Source organism: Corella eumyota, chromosome 4 (genome assembly GCF_963082875.1).
Source record: "Corella eumyota chromosome 4, kaCorEumy4.1, whole genome shotgun sequence".
In the NCBI taxonomy this organism is placed as follows: domain Eukaryota; kingdom Metazoa; phylum Chordata; class Ascidiacea; order Phlebobranchia; family Corellidae; genus Corella; species Corella eumyota.
This window is the reverse complement of record NC_137493.1, coordinates 17,662,762-17,683,885: the sequence shown is the minus strand read 5'-3', so window position 1 is coordinate 17,683,885 and position 21,124 is coordinate 17,662,762. Positions and strand designations below refer to the sequence as shown.

The following is a 21,124-nucleotide window of genomic DNA, read 5'->3' as shown; positions in this document are numbered from 1 at the left end:
GTTTAAACTGCATCAATGTCACATTATTCTGACCCTTGAGTCCGGCGTTAACAGATAACACGTCACAACAGCAGATCTCTTCTAGGGGTCTCCCAATGAACAAATCAACTTAAAATAAATAATTAAACCTAAACCTGCAGTAAATAAACATTTTGTACAATTCTCCCTTTATGTTAAACCTATTGTTTTAAATCAAGTTTTATTTTGTCAAAACTACACGGAATGCCGATATTAAAATGGCAACAAATCTCAAAGGTTGTGAAAAGCAGCAAAAAAACAAAAATTTTCAGAAAAAAAACAAAATTTTTGGAATGGCAAAAAATAAAATCTTCAATTAAATCTGAAGGACGGCAATTAATTAATTATTCCCTTCTTATTAAAGTAAAAAGGTTAACCAGAAATGTGCTTACAAGAACATAAAATTTGGTCAGAGGGACAGAATTCCAATTTGCTATAAACAGAAAAAACTTTCGTGAATTTGGAGGGAAAATAAAATACGTTTAAATCTGTCACGTGACTAAATAAACAAAGGGTCACGTGACTAAATAAACAAAGGGTCACGTGACTAAAGAAATAGTTTTATTGCATCAAAAAGTTTTTGTTTTTCTTAAAAGTTTTTTGGTCTTTAAAGTGGCAACAATATCACCTTTTTAGTTCTAATTGCAGGATCGTTACCAAGATTGAATAAAAAAGTTAAAAATTCGGAATGTCAGCTTCTGTTGAACGATTGTTTGACCATTAAGCGGCAGCTAGTATTAGTGACACATTATTCTGACGTCATAATTAAAGTGCTTCGTGTAACAAAATAGAAATTCTCGTCGGTGGTGAAAATGTTTGGAAACATTATTTTGTAATCCATATTATGACATCACAATACCACATGGCAAAGAAAAGCTTCCGAGAGTGCCGGGGTTTGTAAGTTGTGTAGGAACACAGCAATAAAAGTGCGTGACATCATCAATGTAGTTGTGACATCATCAATGCGGTAGTGACATCATCATTGTGATGTCATCAACTACGTAGAACCAGCAGTTGTGATAACAGCAGCGTGGATGGGGGACACAGGATCAGGTTTGTCGATGAAATCTTCCTCTGAGAGTTTTCGTTTCCTTGTTTGTTCCATCGAAACTCCCTCTAGTGATGTAACTTCATCATCGTCGCTCTGCGAGGAATCCGAGTCGTTGTCGTCATCAAGGTCGCCATGGATTTGTCGGATTTCGAAGTCTGTATTGTTACATCACAGAAGTTATAAATACAACCTTAAAGTGAAATAAATTTCTTTAAAATTAAATATTTAATCTCACCAGTGATGCTCGGTTTCCTGACCAAGGAAGCTGAAGTTTTGGCCAGAATTGAAGTTTTTAGTTTCAACTTTGTGTAGTCACTCACTGAGCTACCTGTAATACAGAGTTAACATAAGAATTTGTGTAAGATTCTAAGACAATTTAAACTTTTTCACTTTCAGAATCTTAACTGTTACCTGTTCTGAAGATGGGACGATGTGGGTGAGGGGGTTTGTTTTCCTGTCCCTCGTTGTACGAGACTGGGACCGACGTGGAACGGATAAGTTGACGAGCTCTTTGTTGTTGTTGGGTGGAAGGGGAATCACCTGTAGCTGGAAAAAATAAATTAAAAGAATTTCAAAAATTGTTAAAAAATCTGTAAAAAATGACTTACTGTAAAATAAGGTATTTTTTATAAAATAAAGTACTTACTATGGAATAAAGTACTTACTATGTGGTGGAATCATGAGATGCCTTAACTTTGGGTCCCCCCTCAAATTCTTGGTGGGTTTAAAAGCTCCTCCCTCAGAGTGAGAGGGTAAACCGATGCGGGTGTACCTTCGACCCTCTTTCTCAACCATTTGAATCTGAAGTAAAATAAAAATAATTATGGTTTTGATAACGGAAAAAATTTTATATATATGTCCAATTTATAGGACTTTACCAGCAGCATGGTGTAGTGGTCAGAACACTTCCTACATATATACAAAAAAAAAATATCAAAAAACTGTTGTTAGTGGTGCGTGGGTAAGTTATTACAGGCAAATAGGAGTTGTGACCATATTACAACAATTAAAACTTGACTGAAGGGCAAGCTAATGCCTAGTACTAACAATAAAAACCAATCTCTAAATTGTACCAAGATGTCCAGTAGCCTTTACCTTGCTTTGTTCAGGTGGCCTGTCAATCAACAATCCATTCTTCTCCTTATCGCCCTCAGTGTCCACCTCATTATTTTGTTTATCCTCAGTAGAGTGGGGGGGTTCTGTGTTTGGTTTGGGGGTGGGTTTAGGGTTTGAATTTACTGCATTCTATAAGAATATAACAACATTGATAAAAAAACAGTTTTTAAATCAGTTAAAATTTTAAGTAAAAAATTCAATATAAAATAGGTATAGTTCGATGATATTAACTTGTACAAATTACAATTTAAACTAATGATACAACTAATGTTACATGTCTATCGACTTACTTGTTTTTTGTTGATAATTTGTTGCTGGCAGAATCTGACAGCTTGCTCAAAAGTTGATTTTATTTGACTCTCGTTTAGTTCCTGGTTGCCTTCATTATTTTCATCAGGAGATTGCTGAAAATATTAAATTAATTTTTATCCCCAATAATACAACAAAAAATTACTAACTTTGACAATAAAAAATAAAAGTAAGGTGCTACATTGTAGAAATTAATAATTTATAAAGTAATTTCTATAAATAGATGAATGTTTATCTCTTATATTTAGGCAAAGATGTTAATTATTTCTTATATGCAAATCTTTTATTTAGTGTAAACCACAATTGAGTTCCTAGAATGTTACAACAAAACCACAATATGCTAATTTTACCAAAATAAGTAAAAAATCAAAATAAATGCAGGATAAAAATAAGAAAAATTAAACTAAAAAATAAACTTTCCTTAAAAAAAAAATTTTAAATATTCTTAACTTACCGATAAAACAGAACATGTATATTTATTATATGCATCAGCGAGTAATCGATGGTTTGTGACATCATCTTTATCCTCGATTTGGTCGACGGTTGTTGTGGAGTCCGGGTGTTTTTGTGTTTCTTGGTAAACTTTGTAACATTCCATCAAAATATTCAAAAGATTTTCATGATTTTCACTCATTTTTGATTTTGTGTTGCTACTAAGCTGGAGAAATAACAAAATAACAATTTAAATTATTTTTAAACAAATAATTTTAATTAATTAACAACGGTGAAAATTAAATTTTTAAGTGTTTTTGTGTTGCCAGTTTTCTGTACAAACTTTTTTGATTTTTTTATTGATCCAAATAAAAAAGTTTAAAATACTGAATTTCTTTAAAATTGTGCTTTGTGTTCTAGCCTCAAGCATTATTAAAACTCTAAACATAGTTTTGGTGGTTAATGGTTTAAAGAATGTTGTTCTAATACATGAAAGTTAACTTGTTTTGTGTCTCAGTTAATAATAAGATATCTAACACAACACAACTTTTCATTAAGTTACCATTTATATATATTGCAAGTTCTGATACACTTTACTAATCACACAAAAACAAATAATAACATAATGCCAACTATACACTCAATGGCTGTATACAAAAATTGTCCATTTAATTTCATCTCATTTTTAATTTTTTTAAAGGTTTACGATCTTTACAAATAAATTCTATACTTGAAAAAATCATTCAATAACTGACAATACTTATATTATTCTTCCATAATTAACAACAACCAGTCATTGTGACAAAACAATGAGTAATTATCCTTTCTAACCAGGAACATAGACATCCTATACCAAAAATAAATACTTCCGCTAACATGAAGATAAAAAAAAATCCATTTTGTTGAGTACTAAAACTCACTTATAAAAATGAAGTTACGATAATATGAATTCTCCTTGATTTAAATTAAAAACAGCAGTTGTACATTTAATTTAACTTCATTAATATTTAATATTTGGCCTACTTAATATAAATGCTAAAACACTTCTAATAACAAGTTTAAAGATTAAGTTCTTTGAAATATAACCTTTAAAAATTTATTTTTATCTTGTAAAATTTCCCTAGTAGCTTTAAATAGATTTTTATTTCGAAATGATTCATGGTAGAATTTGATTAAAGTGATTACACATTATGTAAATTCTGTGACATATTTGTAAAAAACAAATTTATAACAATAAATACATAAAAGCTTTAAAATATAATTAATATTTGCTAATTACAATTAACACTAGAAGTGACAACTGCTATAATAAACATGGAAATCTTATAAAATTCTTAATTACTTCATTTCCTTTAACTTTCCCATTTCCTGAACTTAATGCCAAACTATTATTACTAACATCACCGGAAGTAAGTAATCAATTCATTAATTAATTTAACCTACATTGAAATATAAAAAAAGCCGATAACTAAAACCAGTAAAAATGTAAAGATATGAAAAGTTTGAACATTATTGCTACAACGTTAGATCAATTAAGTTCTAACTTTTAATGCTTACAATAACAGCACACCCACCTAATTAATTTGCCAATAAAATATTAATACCCTCTGTAGGTAGTAAGACTATTAACAAACTAACAAAATACTTTTAATAAATTCATTAAAAAAAATTGAATCTTAAAAATATACAAGAATTTCTAAACTACAAATTTACACCCAAAACCCATGATGTAATTTATTACTTGAGATCTAACCAAGCATAAAAATAAAGGATCAAGTTACCACTAAACAGAGTTAACTTATACCAGAAATATTTACCTAAATATTTTACCAAATTCTAACGAAGTCTCTAAACTTGGTATTGCCATTATACTTGTCAAAAATATATTCTAGAATCCTATTTTATTTGTTTAAAAATATAAACTGTCAGACTGTCTGACTGTCTATAAATACAACATGTTTACAAGCTGACTAGTGTAAAATGTCTGATTATCAGATTATTAAAATATTAAAATTTTGGTTGGCAACTTGAAAAAACAAAACTTTCATCACTTGCTATTATCACAAAACAATCTTCACTTTTAACTGGATCAATCACCCTCGTAAAAAGTTAACATTTAATATTTCAACACTGCCTGGTTAATAAAATGAAAGCTGTAAACTGGTTGAATAAGCAACAAAGCGAGCATAACAGGTCGGTAACATTTCAGGCACGATTTTCAATCGAAGGTTTTGTATGAGCGAGCACGCGCTTTCGCGTAACCTGGTTTATCTAATGTACATACGCGTGAAAGCCGCGGAAATCGAATTCTATTTTTAGAAAAGGCAGAAAAAATATGAACTACCAGTGCTTTAACTCTCTATTATTTGACTTATTTGTTTGAAATATTAGGCATCGCTTCAATGAGCGACATAAAGAGAACTTTTTGCTTTTCTATTGCGCGAAAAGTTCAGGCAATTATGAATAATATTTGACCTGAAGTCAATCCTAAAAAATCTATACATTCAAAATATTCTGCTACTGCGTTAATTAAATAATTAAACAGATTAATTCAGCTACTGCAATCAAATAAATTAACCCAATTTTCGTATTCAATTGCACTGAAATTTAGGAAATCATTTACTGAACAACCCCAGTCTATAAACAACCCAGCATATGGTTTCTATTACTTATTAATAATTTAAACAACAGATCACGATATTATTGAAAACTCAACCAAATCGTGCGCAAAAAAAAACAAAAAAAATGTTAAATTTTAGGGGCGTAACAAATTAACATTTTATGTTAGATATTTAGCTTAAAATTTCAAATTAATTTTAAGAATACTGTGACTTACATTATTTTGATTGCACCTAAGTTGTGTAGGCTCCTCCAATAAATCTAAAATTAAAAAAAATTAATAAAATAAAAAAATGTTTTGAACATTTAAAAATAGATTAAATTCAAGCAAATTAAAGATGCTGCAACATGGCAGCAGTAAGAATCAAACCCAAGACATCAGGCTTGGTTTTACAACAGAATGATTTGCAAACGGTGGTAATCGAACCCAGGATATCAAGTAACGATAAAAATAAATCAACTAAAATTACCGTTTGTGGTTCGACTTTCGGCTGGTTTTAGTTGGAAATTGATTTGTAAATTGCCTTCTAATCCGAAAGATACCGTTGAAATCTTTGGAGGCTGATTCGAGACTACGGTCACGTGATCTTTGATTTTTCTATTAAGAACTGATCTACAATAAACTAGCGACCTTCTCGCTAATTGCAGTCGATCTTCGTCTCTTAAATATTTTCTACAAAAACAAAAATTTTTTTCATTTTTTTTTTTCTAGTTTTCCAACCATTAATCTAAATACACTCGATTCACCATTAGTTCAATTTAATTGTGACGTACGTAGTCACTATTATCTTACGCACAATGCGTTAATAATGACGTCACAATATCGATTTAAAATTGCAAAACAAATTTGTTTAAAAATTGGTAAATTTTAGTTGAACGATTCTAACAGTTCTGACCTTTAACTAAAACACTTTTACTAAAATATGAGTTTTAAGCCAGATTTAATGAAAAGTAAAACTCATTCAAGCATAAAATATTAACACTTTACTAAAGTTTAAACTTTTTAACTTTGCTTTACTACAATATTTTACATAAGACCAAAATCCTTTACTAAATATGAGTAAAACTGTTTTTATATCTCAGCCTTGCTGTTTATTTCAAATATTTGCAAAAATCTCTAAAATCATAAAAACTTAAGTTGTGCAAAATTAAAACTCCTCGGGCGAAATGAATTATGTCGAACAATTGCTTTATTATGACGTAGTTGTTTCGGTATTAAACCTGTTTTCGATAACTAATTTAATAATAGATAACTTTAAATGGAAAACCCAAAATAAAATAAAATTGGAAAAAAGAAATAAACAAAAACAAACTTATTTTATTTTCTAAAGTTTTTTTTAAATGTAGTTTTTCTAAAAACCTTTATCTAAAAACTAGAATCATTAAACCTTTATTGTTTTTAAGATAAAACCTCATTACAATAACATATTCGAGTTATTATTATTATTCAGTTAACTATTACGTCACTATAGTAAACAATAGCCGTCTGTTAAACGAGATGATATCATTAAAAATATAAATCCTTGCTGTAACGACCAACAAAGAAATAAAACAAATAAAGCAAGGTTAACAACCTTAATAAAACCAGTATTTGAACCCTGTATATATTGGTTGTCATATAACCACATTTAACCAATAAAATATCGTTTATAAAACGACATATGCTACAACGATTAATTATTATCGATCGAAATTCAAATATCCATTTGTTTTAAAGATATTTAAAATAAAAATTAAACAAAAAACTGACGAAACTGTTGCTTAAATTATCTTTCTAATAATAAAACCTTCCTTAAAATTAATTAAATCTTAATTAACAAACTTTGTCAGTAAACAAAGTTAACAATAACAAAGTTGACATCACCTTAGGCACAGTTCTATATTAGGAATATTTAAGCACGATCTAAATGTTAAACAAGATCTTAAAAAGAAAATATTTTAACTTCTCAGCAAAATTTTATTTCTTACTAGAACCACAAATAAACACCAACTCAACTATAAGCTACCTCAACCTAACATAATAACAAAATAAAATCTTTTTTCTGGGTGTTATATTTTGATTCATAATCTCTAAGATTAAAAATAAAAAGATTGAACTATTTCCGAACAAAAAACTGAAAAATCTGCAAATAACTTTCTACTTATAGACGAAAACTGGTTTTGTGACGTCACACTCACCCTACAATCCAACCAGTGACGTAGAAAGGCATGCAATTATGTTTAAAGGCGTTATTTATAAGCGCCGGGGCCGCTAGTTTATTTATATTTTTAATTTTTCGACACGCAAGCTTTATAAAAATAGTTTTGGGTTTAAAGCAATCGATTTATTTTTGCATTTCCTTATTCTTGATTGTTTTTTATCGTTTTTAAAATAGATTTTACAAAAATAACATTTTATTGCAGACAGAGATCGCCCGACAGGATTATTTTGCAACATTTTTAAAATTAAAAAATTGGTACAAAAAATAATTAAAAATCGTTTTTAATTAAACAAATTTAAAAATAACAAATTTTTTTCTTAATTTTTTTAAAAATATTTTTTAATTTTACAACTAATAAAAACTTACCTTCCATGGTCTGGTGTTCTGTTGAGTGAATTATGGATTTTCAATAAAGTTTGAGAGTCTTTTAAATCCTTTAAAACTTGGATCAAAAGTTCAACACATCGACTTAAATGGAACGGAAAACTTCCCGGTCTGCAAAACATAATTTTTATTATGGGTTCAGTAAAAACTAGACATCTTTATGGGTTCAGTAAAAACTAGACATCACTACAGGAGGTCAGGTTGTTGATTTAAATATTTTTATTTGCCAGCTGTGTGGTATGATTGTTAAAATATTTGGCTTTACCACATAGGGTCCTGTGTTTAATCCCCACTGCTTCCATACTGTAGCAGATTTGACTAAGGCGCTATAAACGGTAAAAACTCCTGCTAAGCCAAAAAAACAATCAATAGCTTAATTATCGTGCAATTATAATCTGTATTACCCTAAACTACCAAACTCAACTTGAAACTGGGTCAGGGTAACTGATGTTACTCTATGTTTAAGTCAATATAAGATCAACAACAAACCAGGCTCTTAAACCCAACTTAGGTTACATAATAAGAGATAAAAGTTACTTGTGATTAGGCTGCATAAGAGAAATTAAATGGGGTTAAAATACCAACCTGTCAATATCATCCATAGGAATCCTCCAAACCCCATTGAATATATTTGTTTTATTTCGATCGGATAACAACCCAGCAGAGGGCATATGAGAGAGTTGTTGCCATGGTGATATGGAGCCATACAATAGGTCTTTTGCCCACTGAAGATTCTGTCAAAAAATTTAAACAGATTAAAAAATATTTTTTAAACCACTATCATGTATAGTTTAACTTTATATTGTACAAATTGAAAAGATTAAACCATATATGACAGAGCTTGGTGGAAATATATAATTAAATGTAATTAAGTATGTTCAATTTACAGGCCTACAAAATAAATCAAACTGCTGTTTGTGATGCATGGGCAATTTATCGCAGGCAAATATTAGTTAAAAGTTGCGACCAAATTATAACAATTAAAATCCAGACCTTAGGGCAGGCTACCAGCTAGTATTACATAAAATAATCAATTTTACTGAGTACATTTAATAAAAACAAACAGATTATTGTAAAATATTAACATTTTTAAAATCACCTTTTTCTTTGGATAGTTGGCATACAAAGATGCTAGCCTGTACAGAGCCTTGTGATGTTGTCCATACCTCTGCAAACATAATTTAAATCCAACCTCACAAAGGTCTATTATCTCATCACAAACAAGGTTTATATCTTGTTCAGTTGATTCTTGAGTACTGGTAGTGGACTGTATTACAGATACAGTGTTTATTGGGCTAACTAATAAAGTGTTGGTTTCACTTATTTCAGAGAATTTCAAGGATCCGGTTTTACCAGAAATTGTAGAACTGTCATCTTTGGGTTTTAAATCTTGATTCATCAGTCCAGAAATATTTGTATTTTCATTGAAATCTTCATTTCCAGTAGTTTCAGTTGGTTTAAGGTCCAAAAATTCGACTTTTTCATCAACTTTTGAATCTCGAATATTTATTGGGATTACATCAATGTTTTGTTGATCTGTAGTTGATGCATTGTTGCTCATTGTTGTTTGCACAATGTCAATTGTTGTCACCATTGTTGTTGTTGGCACATTGCTGCTGGTAGAAACAGTGGAGGTTGAAACAATTGTGCTCATTGTAACTTCATTGTTATTTTCATTATTGGGATAAATTTTTTCATTGTCAACCACAAGTGCACTATTGTTGTCATTGTTCACCTCATTGTTAGCTAACAGCGGGGACATCGTTTCACTTTCAGTTGGGGTCGATAAAACTTCTTCATCTTAAAATAAAATTAAAAATCTAGAAACTAAATTATTTTCTCAATTAAATAAATAATAAATAAGCTTATTTTAGTTAGTTACCAGTATTCATAGTTTCAATATTAAGAGCTTGTAGAATATTATCAGGTAATAAAGAACCCATTGTTAAGTCACTTGATTGTGATGTCATGACCAACTTGGGGACTGGAGGTTCCTGGGTGACTATGTTGGCCTAAAGTTTATTTTATTATAATTATTTTGTTACATCTATTTATCCTTGATGTGGCAAAGTCGAATGCACAACCTCAACATAGAGTAACATCAATTACTTTGACCCAGTCTTAAGTTGCGTGTGGCAGTTTGGAATATTATAGATTATAATTACCCGATAATTATGCTGCTGCTCAAGTGCTGGCTCAGCAGAGTTCCTACCATTACAGTAACTTATTCAAGAATGCTACAGTATGAGAGCAGTGGGGGTTGTACCCAGAATCTCTAGTCATAAATCGAAGTGTTCTATCCACTACATCACTGCAGGCAGTGATTCAAATTCATGTAAACTTACCTTTGTTACTTCAACAGAAGTTTGAACAAATTTCTTTTCCTCTCTCAAAGCAAAAGGACTTTTTGACATTGATTTAACCAAGTCTAAAAACATAAAATATTTAATTTAACCAATTAAAATCCAGCAATTAATTTTTAATTCTGTTTGTGTTTAATTAGTATAACACTAACACCAAAATTAACAGCTTATAAATTAAGAGTTTAATAAAACTTTAAAAATAATTCAATTAAGTAACCTCTCATGTAGTTAATTGTATCTTTATCGCACCCAGTCTCCCGTCCACTGAACTTCAAAACCTGTTTCAAGATAGAGGAATGAACTCGAAAGTAAATCTCCAAAGCTTCAATGGCAAACTCACAAACGCTTCCGTACTTGGACTGAATTTTCTTCGGGTATCTGCAACATTGTTAGGTTGTTTTTTTGTATATATTTTTATTCTTGATGTGGGAAGGTCAAATACGCGACTTAAACATAGAGTAACATCAGTTACCCAGACCCAGTCTCAAGTTGCCTGTGGCAGTTTGGGATATTATAGATTATAACTGCCCAGTAATTATGCTGCTGATTAAGTGCTGGCTCAGCAGGAGTTTATACCATTTATATTGAACCCACGACCTCATGTGTGGTGTGTTAATATATACTAGTAGATACCTAGATATTTGGATATATATAGATATATGTTGACTATTAAACTCTATTAAAAATGGATGTATTATTTATTGAAAACTGTTTTTTAAGGTAATATTTTTAACACTGTTCCTGCCTCTAATTGTGCAAGTTTAAGTTATTAGCGTTATAATGTAACTGTTAAAATAACATAATGTTACTAATTGTAGGTTCAATGCTTAAATTAAAAAATTAACAAAAAAACAATGCCAAAATAGCATAATCTGCAGTGGAAATCAACATCTTTTCATTCAGTTAACTTCTAGTGTTTAAACCGACAAACACATATTAAAAATCACTCAAATTCAACCCTAAATTCTACCTAGCATTCCTGTTATGTAAGATATGGGCGGCAGATTGGTAGAAGCTGAGGTAAACTTGAGGTTTTAAGTGTTCTTTTTCTCCGATCTTTCCACACATGTAATCCACCAACCATTCCTCCTCATATACTTCATCATTCTATAAAAATATAAACTTTAATTCAATACAAAGTGTTAAAAAATAAAAAATTATTGGAAGTTGGCGTACATCACATTCACGAACTGATTCAAAACTGTCGCGCGCTAACTTCAACATTTCACTTTTCTTTCCAGAAAGTTTTTCAATCGAGGGTTGATCTTTGGTTTTTATTTTTTGTTTTAATTGCCTAAAAATAATTATAAGAAAATTAACAAAATAAATGAAAATTAATTCGATATAAATTTTAAAACTTGATATCAAGTTTATTTTTTTAATTGAGCAAATATTTAACTTACCTTGAGTATACCGAATGGAGCCAATAAGCCAACGAACCACTTTCGATCCATAATTTCACGCTGTTTGAATCGAAACTCAAAGCTCGTTTAAAACATGACAACGCTGAAATTCCCTTCCGTTCAACTCTCTCAGCAAAGGACTGAAAAAATATATTTTCTTTAACAGTATTACTAAATGTGCATAATTATTACTATTACCAAAGTATTAACCTTATTAAGTTGTGACTTTTTAAAGTGTTTACCTTATTAAGTTGTGACTTTTTGACCTCACACAACCTCAATTGATCGTCTGTTTGACTTGATCTTGCTAATGCCATTCCAGCCCACGAGTCACATCTGACAACAACAAAACTTTACATTTGACAAACTTAAAACTTAGGTGTAGTAAAAGAAGACTGAATAATGTGATGTAGGGGTTAAAACACTCAGCTTTTTTACATGAAGTCTTGGGTTCAATCCCTATTACTTTCACACTGTTGCACACTTTGGCAAGGCATTTTGGGCAAAACAAATTCCAGCCAGAACTGACAAAGTTAAATTGATATAATATCTCAAACTGACAAAGTTAAATTAAGACTTGGTCAGTATAACAAATGTTACTTTATTTAATCTGCAAAGTTGACCATCTCACATTGAGGATAAATAAAACAAAAAATACCTTACCATCTTTAAACTAATCCTAGGATTTAAATAAAAACTAGATTTCAACCCAGAAATAAATTACTGAAACTAACAACTCACCTTTTGGGATTAATTCTAATATCCAACAAGTAAAATTTGATTGCTTTGGAGAGCTCGTTATTCTTGAAGAAATAATCAGCAAGTAGATAATACATGTCAGCCAGCACTTGAAGATCTTTGTTATTATTTGTGGTTTTAAGTAGAGAAGTATCTGTACAATCTGATTCAATAAACAAGTTGATGTCCGTTTCACTGTTTGGTATGATGCTCTGAAAAAAAACAACAATTCAAAAATAGCAAGAGTTTATACAGTTTTTAGCGCCTTATTTAAGAGCACTACAGTATAAAAGCAGTGGGAATCAAACTTTTTGCCTCAGCTAGTAAAACCAAAAGTTTAATAAGGTCAAGAAAAAAAAAACCTAATAATCTTTTAGATTGAGCTAAAATAAAGTTTGATTAAAAAAATCATATTAAAGAAAATAAAACTTACGAGCAGCTGTTGTGACACAAGTTGGATGGTTTTGAGGATAAACTGTGAAAGTTCAACACTAACTGTGCTTGTTTTGAAACTGTCGAACTCAGGCAAGTTCTTGGGTCGAAAGAAGTCGAACATTTGTAAACAATCTTGCCAGGTTGGAGTCAGTTGCCTGCATAAAAAGTTAAATAATTCCATGTTTATTTCTTGTGTTATAATCTAGGAGGCAGTAGCATCATCACTTAAGATCATGTGTAACTATTGTTTCCATGTTGTAGTATACTTAAGTAAAATATTAACAGTATTTACTTTTGCTGAACATGAAACCAGGTTAACACTAAGTCAACAACAATTAGATTTTATTAAAAGTATATAAACTTTGTATACCTCTTTTTTTTTTTGAGTGGAAAAGCCTTCTTTAAAAACAATGTGTTTTAACTAACTATATCACAATACACAAATATTAAACTGGAGAAATGTCTTAAGCTCTTAAATACAGCCTACTCACACCAAGATAATGAATATAACCAAACACCAACTTACTTAGAACCATGATCTTGAATTCTGCAGGTTTTGCTCTTCACAGGATAACCAAATAAACAATTAAAATTTTGTTGAACAATATTTTCCAACTTTTCTTTAATTCTGATGTGAACTCCTCGCTTTAGACTAAAATAAAAAAATGTGCTTGATACAAATGAAAAATAAGGTTTAGGCTTTAAGCTTAATGTATCAGTAATACAAAATATATAAAGCATTATTAACATACAGTTTTGTTTGTAATAAGTTAACTGATTTAATTTTAAAAATCCTACTTTCCAAATCTTTCTTTAATTTCCTTATTGTAGAATTTAAGCAAACTTCCCTCAGAAACGCAACAAATTTCTAAAAATAAAAATATTTAAAAACTTAAACTCTAGATCTAAGTTGGACTTTATAGTTTACCTCTGTCTGCAAACCATTCATGAGCTTGGTTAAGTAAATTGAATGAAATTGGGAGGTAAATGTCAACAACTGAGCTCAAACTCTCCTGATGTTCGTCCAAATTGATTAACCTACAAAAAAGATAAAAATTTTAAATGATTTCGCTAAAAAAATATATTTTACATTATTTAAAAATAGAACATCCTACAATGTACAGGAAATTATATAACAAACCTAAAAAAACAAGATTTATAACAAAAAATAGTGGGTGAAAAAGCTACCCTTGTTTGGCACTATCCTTCCTTATGTCAGGGTTTAATAAAGAATGAACCCAACAAGAATAAATATGAAACTCACTTGTACAATATGATCCACACCAAGACAAGAAAAGTAGTATTTGTTTTCAGTTTTCCTTTATCAAAGCATTCAAACACGAAATCAACACAAGCTACAATGTTGTGAATTAACTTGGTTTTAGTTGGAAGATTTAGGGAAGTTAATGTTTCTTGTGTAATATGGTTATCCAAATCTATAAAAGTTAAAAACAATTATATTAAAAAAGTAGTTTAAATTTCAATAAAATGTTATAGCAACAAATAAAGTAACATTCACATAGCTATATAAACACAAGAGTCGTTATTTTATACACCAAAGAATATAAATTTAGTTTCAATACTAAAACTCACTTTGCAAAACAAAATACAAAGTTGAATTCCATTCTTTCAATGAAATTATTTTCTTCGGCTTCGATTGATTTGAATCCAAATTATTTTTTTTCTCAAGAAGCTAAAAATAAAATATTTCTACTAGTTTTAAAATGTTTTACAAACCACAAAATTTACAAACTTAAAAACTTGATATTTTTACCTTCTTGGCGTGAAACAGAATCTCAGGAACAATCAACCCAACCACTTCAACCAAACCAACAAAGTTCTTTACTTTTATATAAGACAAAACAACTTGTTTCATTTGTTTGATTCTGCCACTGTTGATTGTATTTTGTTTAAAGTTGGTTGTAAAAGTTGGTTGGAGCAGAGATATAACTTCATTGTAAGATTCTTTGTCAAACAAATTCTGAACCTCGGATAAAGTTTGAGTTCTGAAAATTTAAAACAATCAATTAATAATATTTTAATTAAATATTTACTCTAAACATAATTAACTTTATTATGAGACCAATTTATTACCTTTCAAGTATTTCAAGTTTTTGTTTAACAGTTTTCATTGAAATTATTGGATCATTCTTCAAATTCGGAAGATTGATTTGAAACAAATTGTCATCGGTTGATGGTAACACTTGTTCAAGTATTTCTAAATCAAAATAGTTGTTAAAATATTTTGTAATTTAAAATATGTTTAAAAAGGTGTTTACTTTGTTTTACAGTTTTTACCCCCAATGTGGGAAGGTTGACTTTATAGCCTAAACATAGAGTGACATTTGTTACCCCGACCTTGTCTTGAAGGGGTAGTTTGGGACATTATTGATTGTAATTGTAAGGTTACTATAAGTTTATACCAATTATATTGCTTTAGGTAATAGCACCTTATTCTACCAAGGACCTCATGTAGTCAAGCCAATTGTTTTAACCACTACACCATGCTTCTGTTTTTTTTTATTAATTACAATTAAACAAGAAATTTTAACCAATACAAAAATATAAATTTATACAAAAAGTTTTACCTTTCCAAGTTTTAATATCATTGACAGCCTCCAAGTTTCTTCCACTTAAACTTAAATGTTTAGATCTCAACCACAACAACCTGAGTGAATAATTCTTCCAATTTAACATCAGATTATCTCCGAATATTTTGTGGGTGATCCCAGCTTCAGCCAAATAGGAGAAACATCTCCCTGTTTCATGTGAATCAACTGAAAAAAAATGTTACATTTTCTTGAGATTTATCATCCTGGATTACATTTCTATAGATGGCAAGACAAAACATAATAAAATAAAGCTCATTGCTAGAGACTGTATTTTTGAATAAAGCTTAAAGCCTGCTTTCTATATTCGATTCCCACTGCTGACATGTTTTAGTGTCATTAGTTAATATGTGAACAAAAGTTATTAGGTTTTAATAACTTAATACATGATAGGAACCACCAATAAAACAAGTCTTTGCCGGCCTTCTTATAAATATGCTGTAAAGTTTGACTTTACATTTTATATCAAAATTTAAACATATTTACCTTCCAGTTTGTCTAATTTATTGTTTTGCTTCAGGTCAACTTGACATTCCAAACAGTTTAACAAACTATGTGCCAAGTTGTTCACATACCTAGATAAGAAATCAGTTGATATTTATTTGAATTGTAAAGTTAAACAATACATGGTTATTTGTCTTCATAGTCACCAGGTTACTAAGTTAACTTATTAGTGAACTCACCCGAGTTGTCGATCTTCAACTTCACTCAAGTTGGGAAACAAAACATGAGATTGCATTGTAAGAAAAACTTTCACCAAAATTTCCTTCTCTCCCTTTTCCCATAATTCATGAGACTACAAAACAATTTACAATAAGTTTACAAAAGATATAAGTTTTAAACATAAGTTTTATCCTTGATGTAAGAAGGCAAACTTTATAACAACTTAGTCATAGAGCAACTTTTATTACCTCCACCCAAGGCCAAAAAATTAAGTACTCAAGTTAATCTAATAGTTTTAGGAGATGTAATTTTTTTAAGTGCCTTAAGGAAAACATGCCAGTGGTAAGTATCAAACTTAGAATCCCATGTATTTTAAAGCATTAGATTTTTATTAATCAATAAAAACATTATTTACCCTTTTTCCAAGCGCAAAACAATAATTTTCCATGAAATCAATTATTGCATTTTTCTCGTTCATATTCTCTTCAATAAATTCCAAAACTTTTAAATTTTCGTCTTTATTAAGAATTTTAATTTGTTTTTTTTCTTTAAACGTTTCACTTTGGTCTGTATAAAAACAAATATTTAAAAAGTATAGTTAAGTATTTAACTGATTCTAACACGAAAGCTTCATAAAATATCAAGAATTTAAAAATATATAAATTTAAAGCAGTCTAAACCACCAACAAAAACATAAAAATACCCTCAATTAATCTTGTTAAAACTTTATTCAAAAATCTTAAACTTCCCCATTCATAACAGTTTACTATAAACAGTATTTAATGTGGCTTAGTAGTAAGTACATGACAATAAATTACCTTCAATTTGAGGAGTTAGTACACTGTCATCTTCCAAACCTTCCTCCTTTAACTTCTTGTACTTCTCAGGTAAAAGATCAAATATTTTCTGAAAGTTGTCAACCAGGGGAAGAATTTTGATCGGTTCAACCACTGTCTCCTGTTGGGAATAAAGTGAAAGTTTCTTTAAGAATTTAAATCAACAACTAAGAAAACTAGATTTTAAAAATTATTAAAAAACTGATTGTTTATTAAACTGACATTGGATAATAAACTAATGAAAAGTAAGTACAATTTGTACCATAAAAAGGATAGCTTTAAAGTCAATTTTCAATGAAATACATCATAGCAAATAAAATATTCAAACCTGATTCTTTCGATATTTAGTTGAAGTTCGAACTCGTTGAGATCTTCTCTTGGTGTGGTCCTCACTAAAATGTAAAAATATAAAATAAAAAACATAAAACAACAATGACTAAATGAGACAAATGCTTAAACTTACAAATCCAAATAGTTGATTTTTCTTTTCACATTTTTCTTCACTTTGATTTGGGAAACTACAGATAAAAAACATTGAAAAGTTAAAATTAAATTTTAACTTAAACTTTAACTCATACAACTTGGCTTTTAGTGCATTGAATTGTGAGTTATTTTTTTAAATTAAACTATAAGAAACTTCTATCATAGTACATTGCCAAAAAAAAATTTAAATTTAATACTAATCAACTTAGAATTATATTTAATTAAAGCACTAATTACCTTGCAAACTTTCCATATTTTGTTTTTCACAAACTTGTTGCAGAATATTTTCCAAAATTTCCACTGCAAATTCTTCATGTTGATCAACATGTTGAACAAAAACATTGCTGATAATTTCTTCAACTATTTCACCAATAAAGTTACTTGGATCCTCTTTAGGAACAATCTTATTTGAAACTGTGTCTATGATGGAATCCAAAACTTCAAAAATTTCTTTTTCTAATAAAATGTCAAAATCTGATTTTTTGTCCTCAGTTGCAACTACAGCTTGAATTAAATCTTCAACCACCATGGTAACAGTGTTTCCATCAAGATCTTTAAAATTGTCATTAAAATCAAGTTTGATGGAAGCACTATTAATTTCAGGGTTTCCAGTATTTTCTTGTGAGTCTTCGGACATTTCTTCAAGTTGTAAGATTGGTTTTGTATCAGTTTGGTCTTCTAAAAGTACATTTATTATTATTTGTGGTTATTCAACGCATAATAATTAAAAAATAAATATTATTTACAAAATTAATTAAATAAGTATATAATTTAATTTAAAAATCTTTAAAATTTAAGTTTAATTTAACAAGTTATTTTATTCACCTTGTGGTTTGTCATTTTTGTTTAACTCCAAATTCTTTAAAGTTTCCAAGTTTTTAAGATCAACTTTTGATGCAAAAGAAATATTTTGGTCGCTTGTGTTTCGAACAAAATCATAAACTTCCAGCAAACTCTCCCCCAAGCTCAACTAAAATCAAAACAAATTTTGCTTTGAGTAATTATGTAAGTAAACCAAGCCCCTGTCAAAGATGCCCTTCTTGATTTCCACTTACCCAGGATATTTTGTTGGGTTCCAGTTTTAGTGAAACATTCTTTGGAGGCTTTCGGACACAAATCTTGCGATATTTTTCCCTTAACTCCATTGCTTCATCAAGATACTAAAACAAAATTGTTTTGTTTAATTAAAAGAACAAACAAAGTTAATTTAACACTTCAACTTAATAAAAATATAATTTTATTTCTTTTACCTCTTGTCTTTTAGCTAAATCTTCCTCTTTTAAGGAGCAATGAATCACAAAAGAACTAAAAATTAAATCAATTTAAAGATTATTTTATAACTATATTTAAAACATTTACCAACCAAAAATTACAAGTAAAATATAACCATTACCAATTTTCAAACAGGTCTTGCGTATCTCTTTTTAAGTAAGGACACTCTTTAAATATTTTCTTCATGAAAACCAATCCTTTCAAATAGTTGGGATCTTTTTCCAGTGCTTTAGAAATCCACAACAAACAATCTAAAAAAAAAGGTTTAATCAAAAATTCATCTATCAAAATAACTACAAAAAGCATCCAAACAGTTGTCAATATTGACGAAGGGGCCAGGAAGGTCGAACTTACAGCTTGAACATTTAGAGTAACACTTGGTTACACCTACCAGTCCCAAGTTGCCTTTGTCAGTTTGAATATTCTAGGTTATAATTACCCGACAATTAAAATGCTTATTGGTTTGTAAATGAGCAGCAATTTATATTGATTATGGTTACTTAAGAATGCTACATCACAAAAGCAGTGAGGATCGAACTTAGAAAACCTTCATTGTAGCAAAGTGTTCTAACCATTACACCACACTCCCAATATTAATGTATAATTTAACACTAAGTTCAAACTTACTATGATAGTCGAGCATCACATAATAAACCATAATAGCTGCATCCAGACAAGGCCAGTGATTCTCATTGCATTTCAATCCACTCGTGAAAGCGTGGCTTGCCAGCGCCAATCTGCCAACTTGTAACGACAAATTCCCAATTCGCTGCCACAAAGTAACATCAGTTGTGTCCAACATTACAGCCTAAAAATTTGTTTGTGTTTTAATTTATTATGCAGCTACTTTAATACATATTAATTTTAAGTTTATTAAATTAAAAATGTATAGTTTTTTAAACTTTTTATTGTTAAAAGTTTCTTGAAATAAAATTTAAATTATCAGTTTAAATCACAACAGTAAGACCTTTAAATAATGGTCCATAGCGGTGTTAATATTCCCTCGTTCAGCTGACATGCTTGCAATGTTTTTGTGAGTTGAATATTTGAGAATCAAACCCGGATCTTTGAGTGGTTTCTCACTAGCTTCACCATTACCATCAACTAATGTTGTTGCAGCCTTGGAGAATTAGAAAAGTATTAAAATAAAAAAAATATTTAGAACTTCTTTTTAACCTTAAGGTAAAGATTTAAATTAGAAAATAATGTTCTGTTATTATGTGCTCTAATATCCATAAACTTAGAGCTTAAGATCGAAAGATTGATATTTGTGCAGCTTAAATTAAACTCTTTCAGTCCGCAACCCAATGTAAAGACCAGTGCACCAAAAGAATAATGGTGCATTACACAAACTTATAAAATAGTGAATGACATTGCATGTTATAAGATAATGTTTAAAACTAACTCCAGAAGAGAACAAAACTCACATAAGTAACCAACGATGTTTTGAGCAGTTGTTCGTAAACAAGAATCGCATTCAAATGGTCTCCATCTCTCTGTAGTTGGAGAGCTTTGTTGTATAAACCAAAAGCCTGCATTTCCTGATTAAATAAATTATGTTAATATTGAGTAAGTTCATGATATTGGCAACTTTAACTCGAACCTGAACTTCTTTTGTTTCTTTGTTTTTCTCATTTTCAGATTCTTTTGTTTCAACGTTTAACGCTGAGGGACGAAACTAAAAATAATTTAAATTTTTGAAACTTTATCATCTGATCATAGTGTATAAAATAAGTTACATTTTATAGATGATAGGACTAAAAAAATACTCTCAAACAGAAACTTACCATCGTAGAGTAATCCTACAACAAATTAGGAAACTTAAATTAAGTTTTGTTTCATGCAATCAGTCTAGTCTGTCAAGTCAGTGTTAATCTGTAAAATTAACACGTGGATTTGAAACGAATAAATCTAAAATACTTTTAAATTAACTTGCTTAACATAAAACAAAACACATAAAACACCTTTCTACAAACTTAAACAGTAAATATACCGATCTGAACTATTGAAACAAATCAATTTACATAAAAATATCTAAAAAATAATTTTCAATATTTGCAAAATCTCATAACGGGGAAATAACCTCCTTTCTGTGGTCGTTTAAAAGTTTTTACATATACACCACGAAAGCATATTAAATGACGTCATAATTTAACTCGCAATATTTTAAACTGTTTAAAGTTTCTAGAATA

General features: G+C 29.5%; 1 protein-coding gene across 1 annotated transcript; it reads right to left on the bottom strand.

Annotated features, from left to right (window-relative positions):
• Positions 1 to 188: 188 nt before the first annotated feature.
• LOC145750998 (calcineurin-binding protein cabin-1-like) lies at positions 189 to 20,809 on the bottom strand. Its single transcript, XM_082567066.1, has 45 exons — positions 20,720 to 20,809; positions 20,536 to 20,610; positions 20,360 to 20,473; positions 19,900 to 20,052; positions 19,560 to 19,740; positions 19,054 to 19,183; positions 18,911 to 18,965; positions 18,716 to 18,820; positions 18,486 to 18,630; positions 17,898 to 18,338; positions 17,641 to 17,695; positions 17,506 to 17,569; positions 17,160 to 17,298; positions 16,757 to 16,908; positions 16,362 to 16,474; positions 16,165 to 16,253; positions 15,658 to 15,846; positions 15,164 to 15,287; positions 14,844 to 15,075; positions 14,663 to 14,762; positions 14,334 to 14,505; positions 13,998 to 14,107; positions 13,868 to 13,937; positions 13,596 to 13,721; positions 13,068 to 13,224; positions 12,638 to 12,846; positions 12,123 to 12,232; positions 11,897 to 12,020; positions 11,670 to 11,787; positions 11,464 to 11,600; positions 10,711 to 10,871; positions 10,485 to 10,558; positions 10,013 to 10,142; positions 9,230 to 9,930; positions 8,716 to 8,864; positions 8,113 to 8,241; positions 6,016 to 6,218; positions 5,763 to 5,806; positions 2,949 to 3,152; positions 2,476 to 2,589; positions 2,165 to 2,314; positions 1,735 to 1,870; positions 1,481 to 1,615; positions 1,305 to 1,397; positions 189 to 1,224 (listed from the first exon to the last, which is right to left on the bottom strand). The coding sequence occupies exons 1-45, from the start codon at positions 20,720 to 20,722 to the stop codon at positions 1,016 to 1,018; spliced, it is 6,624 nt and encodes a 2,207-aa protein (XP_082423192.1). The 5' UTR covers positions 20,723 to 20,809; the 3' UTR covers positions 189 to 1,015.
• Between the last annotated feature and the right edge of the window lie 315 nt (positions 20,810 to 21,124).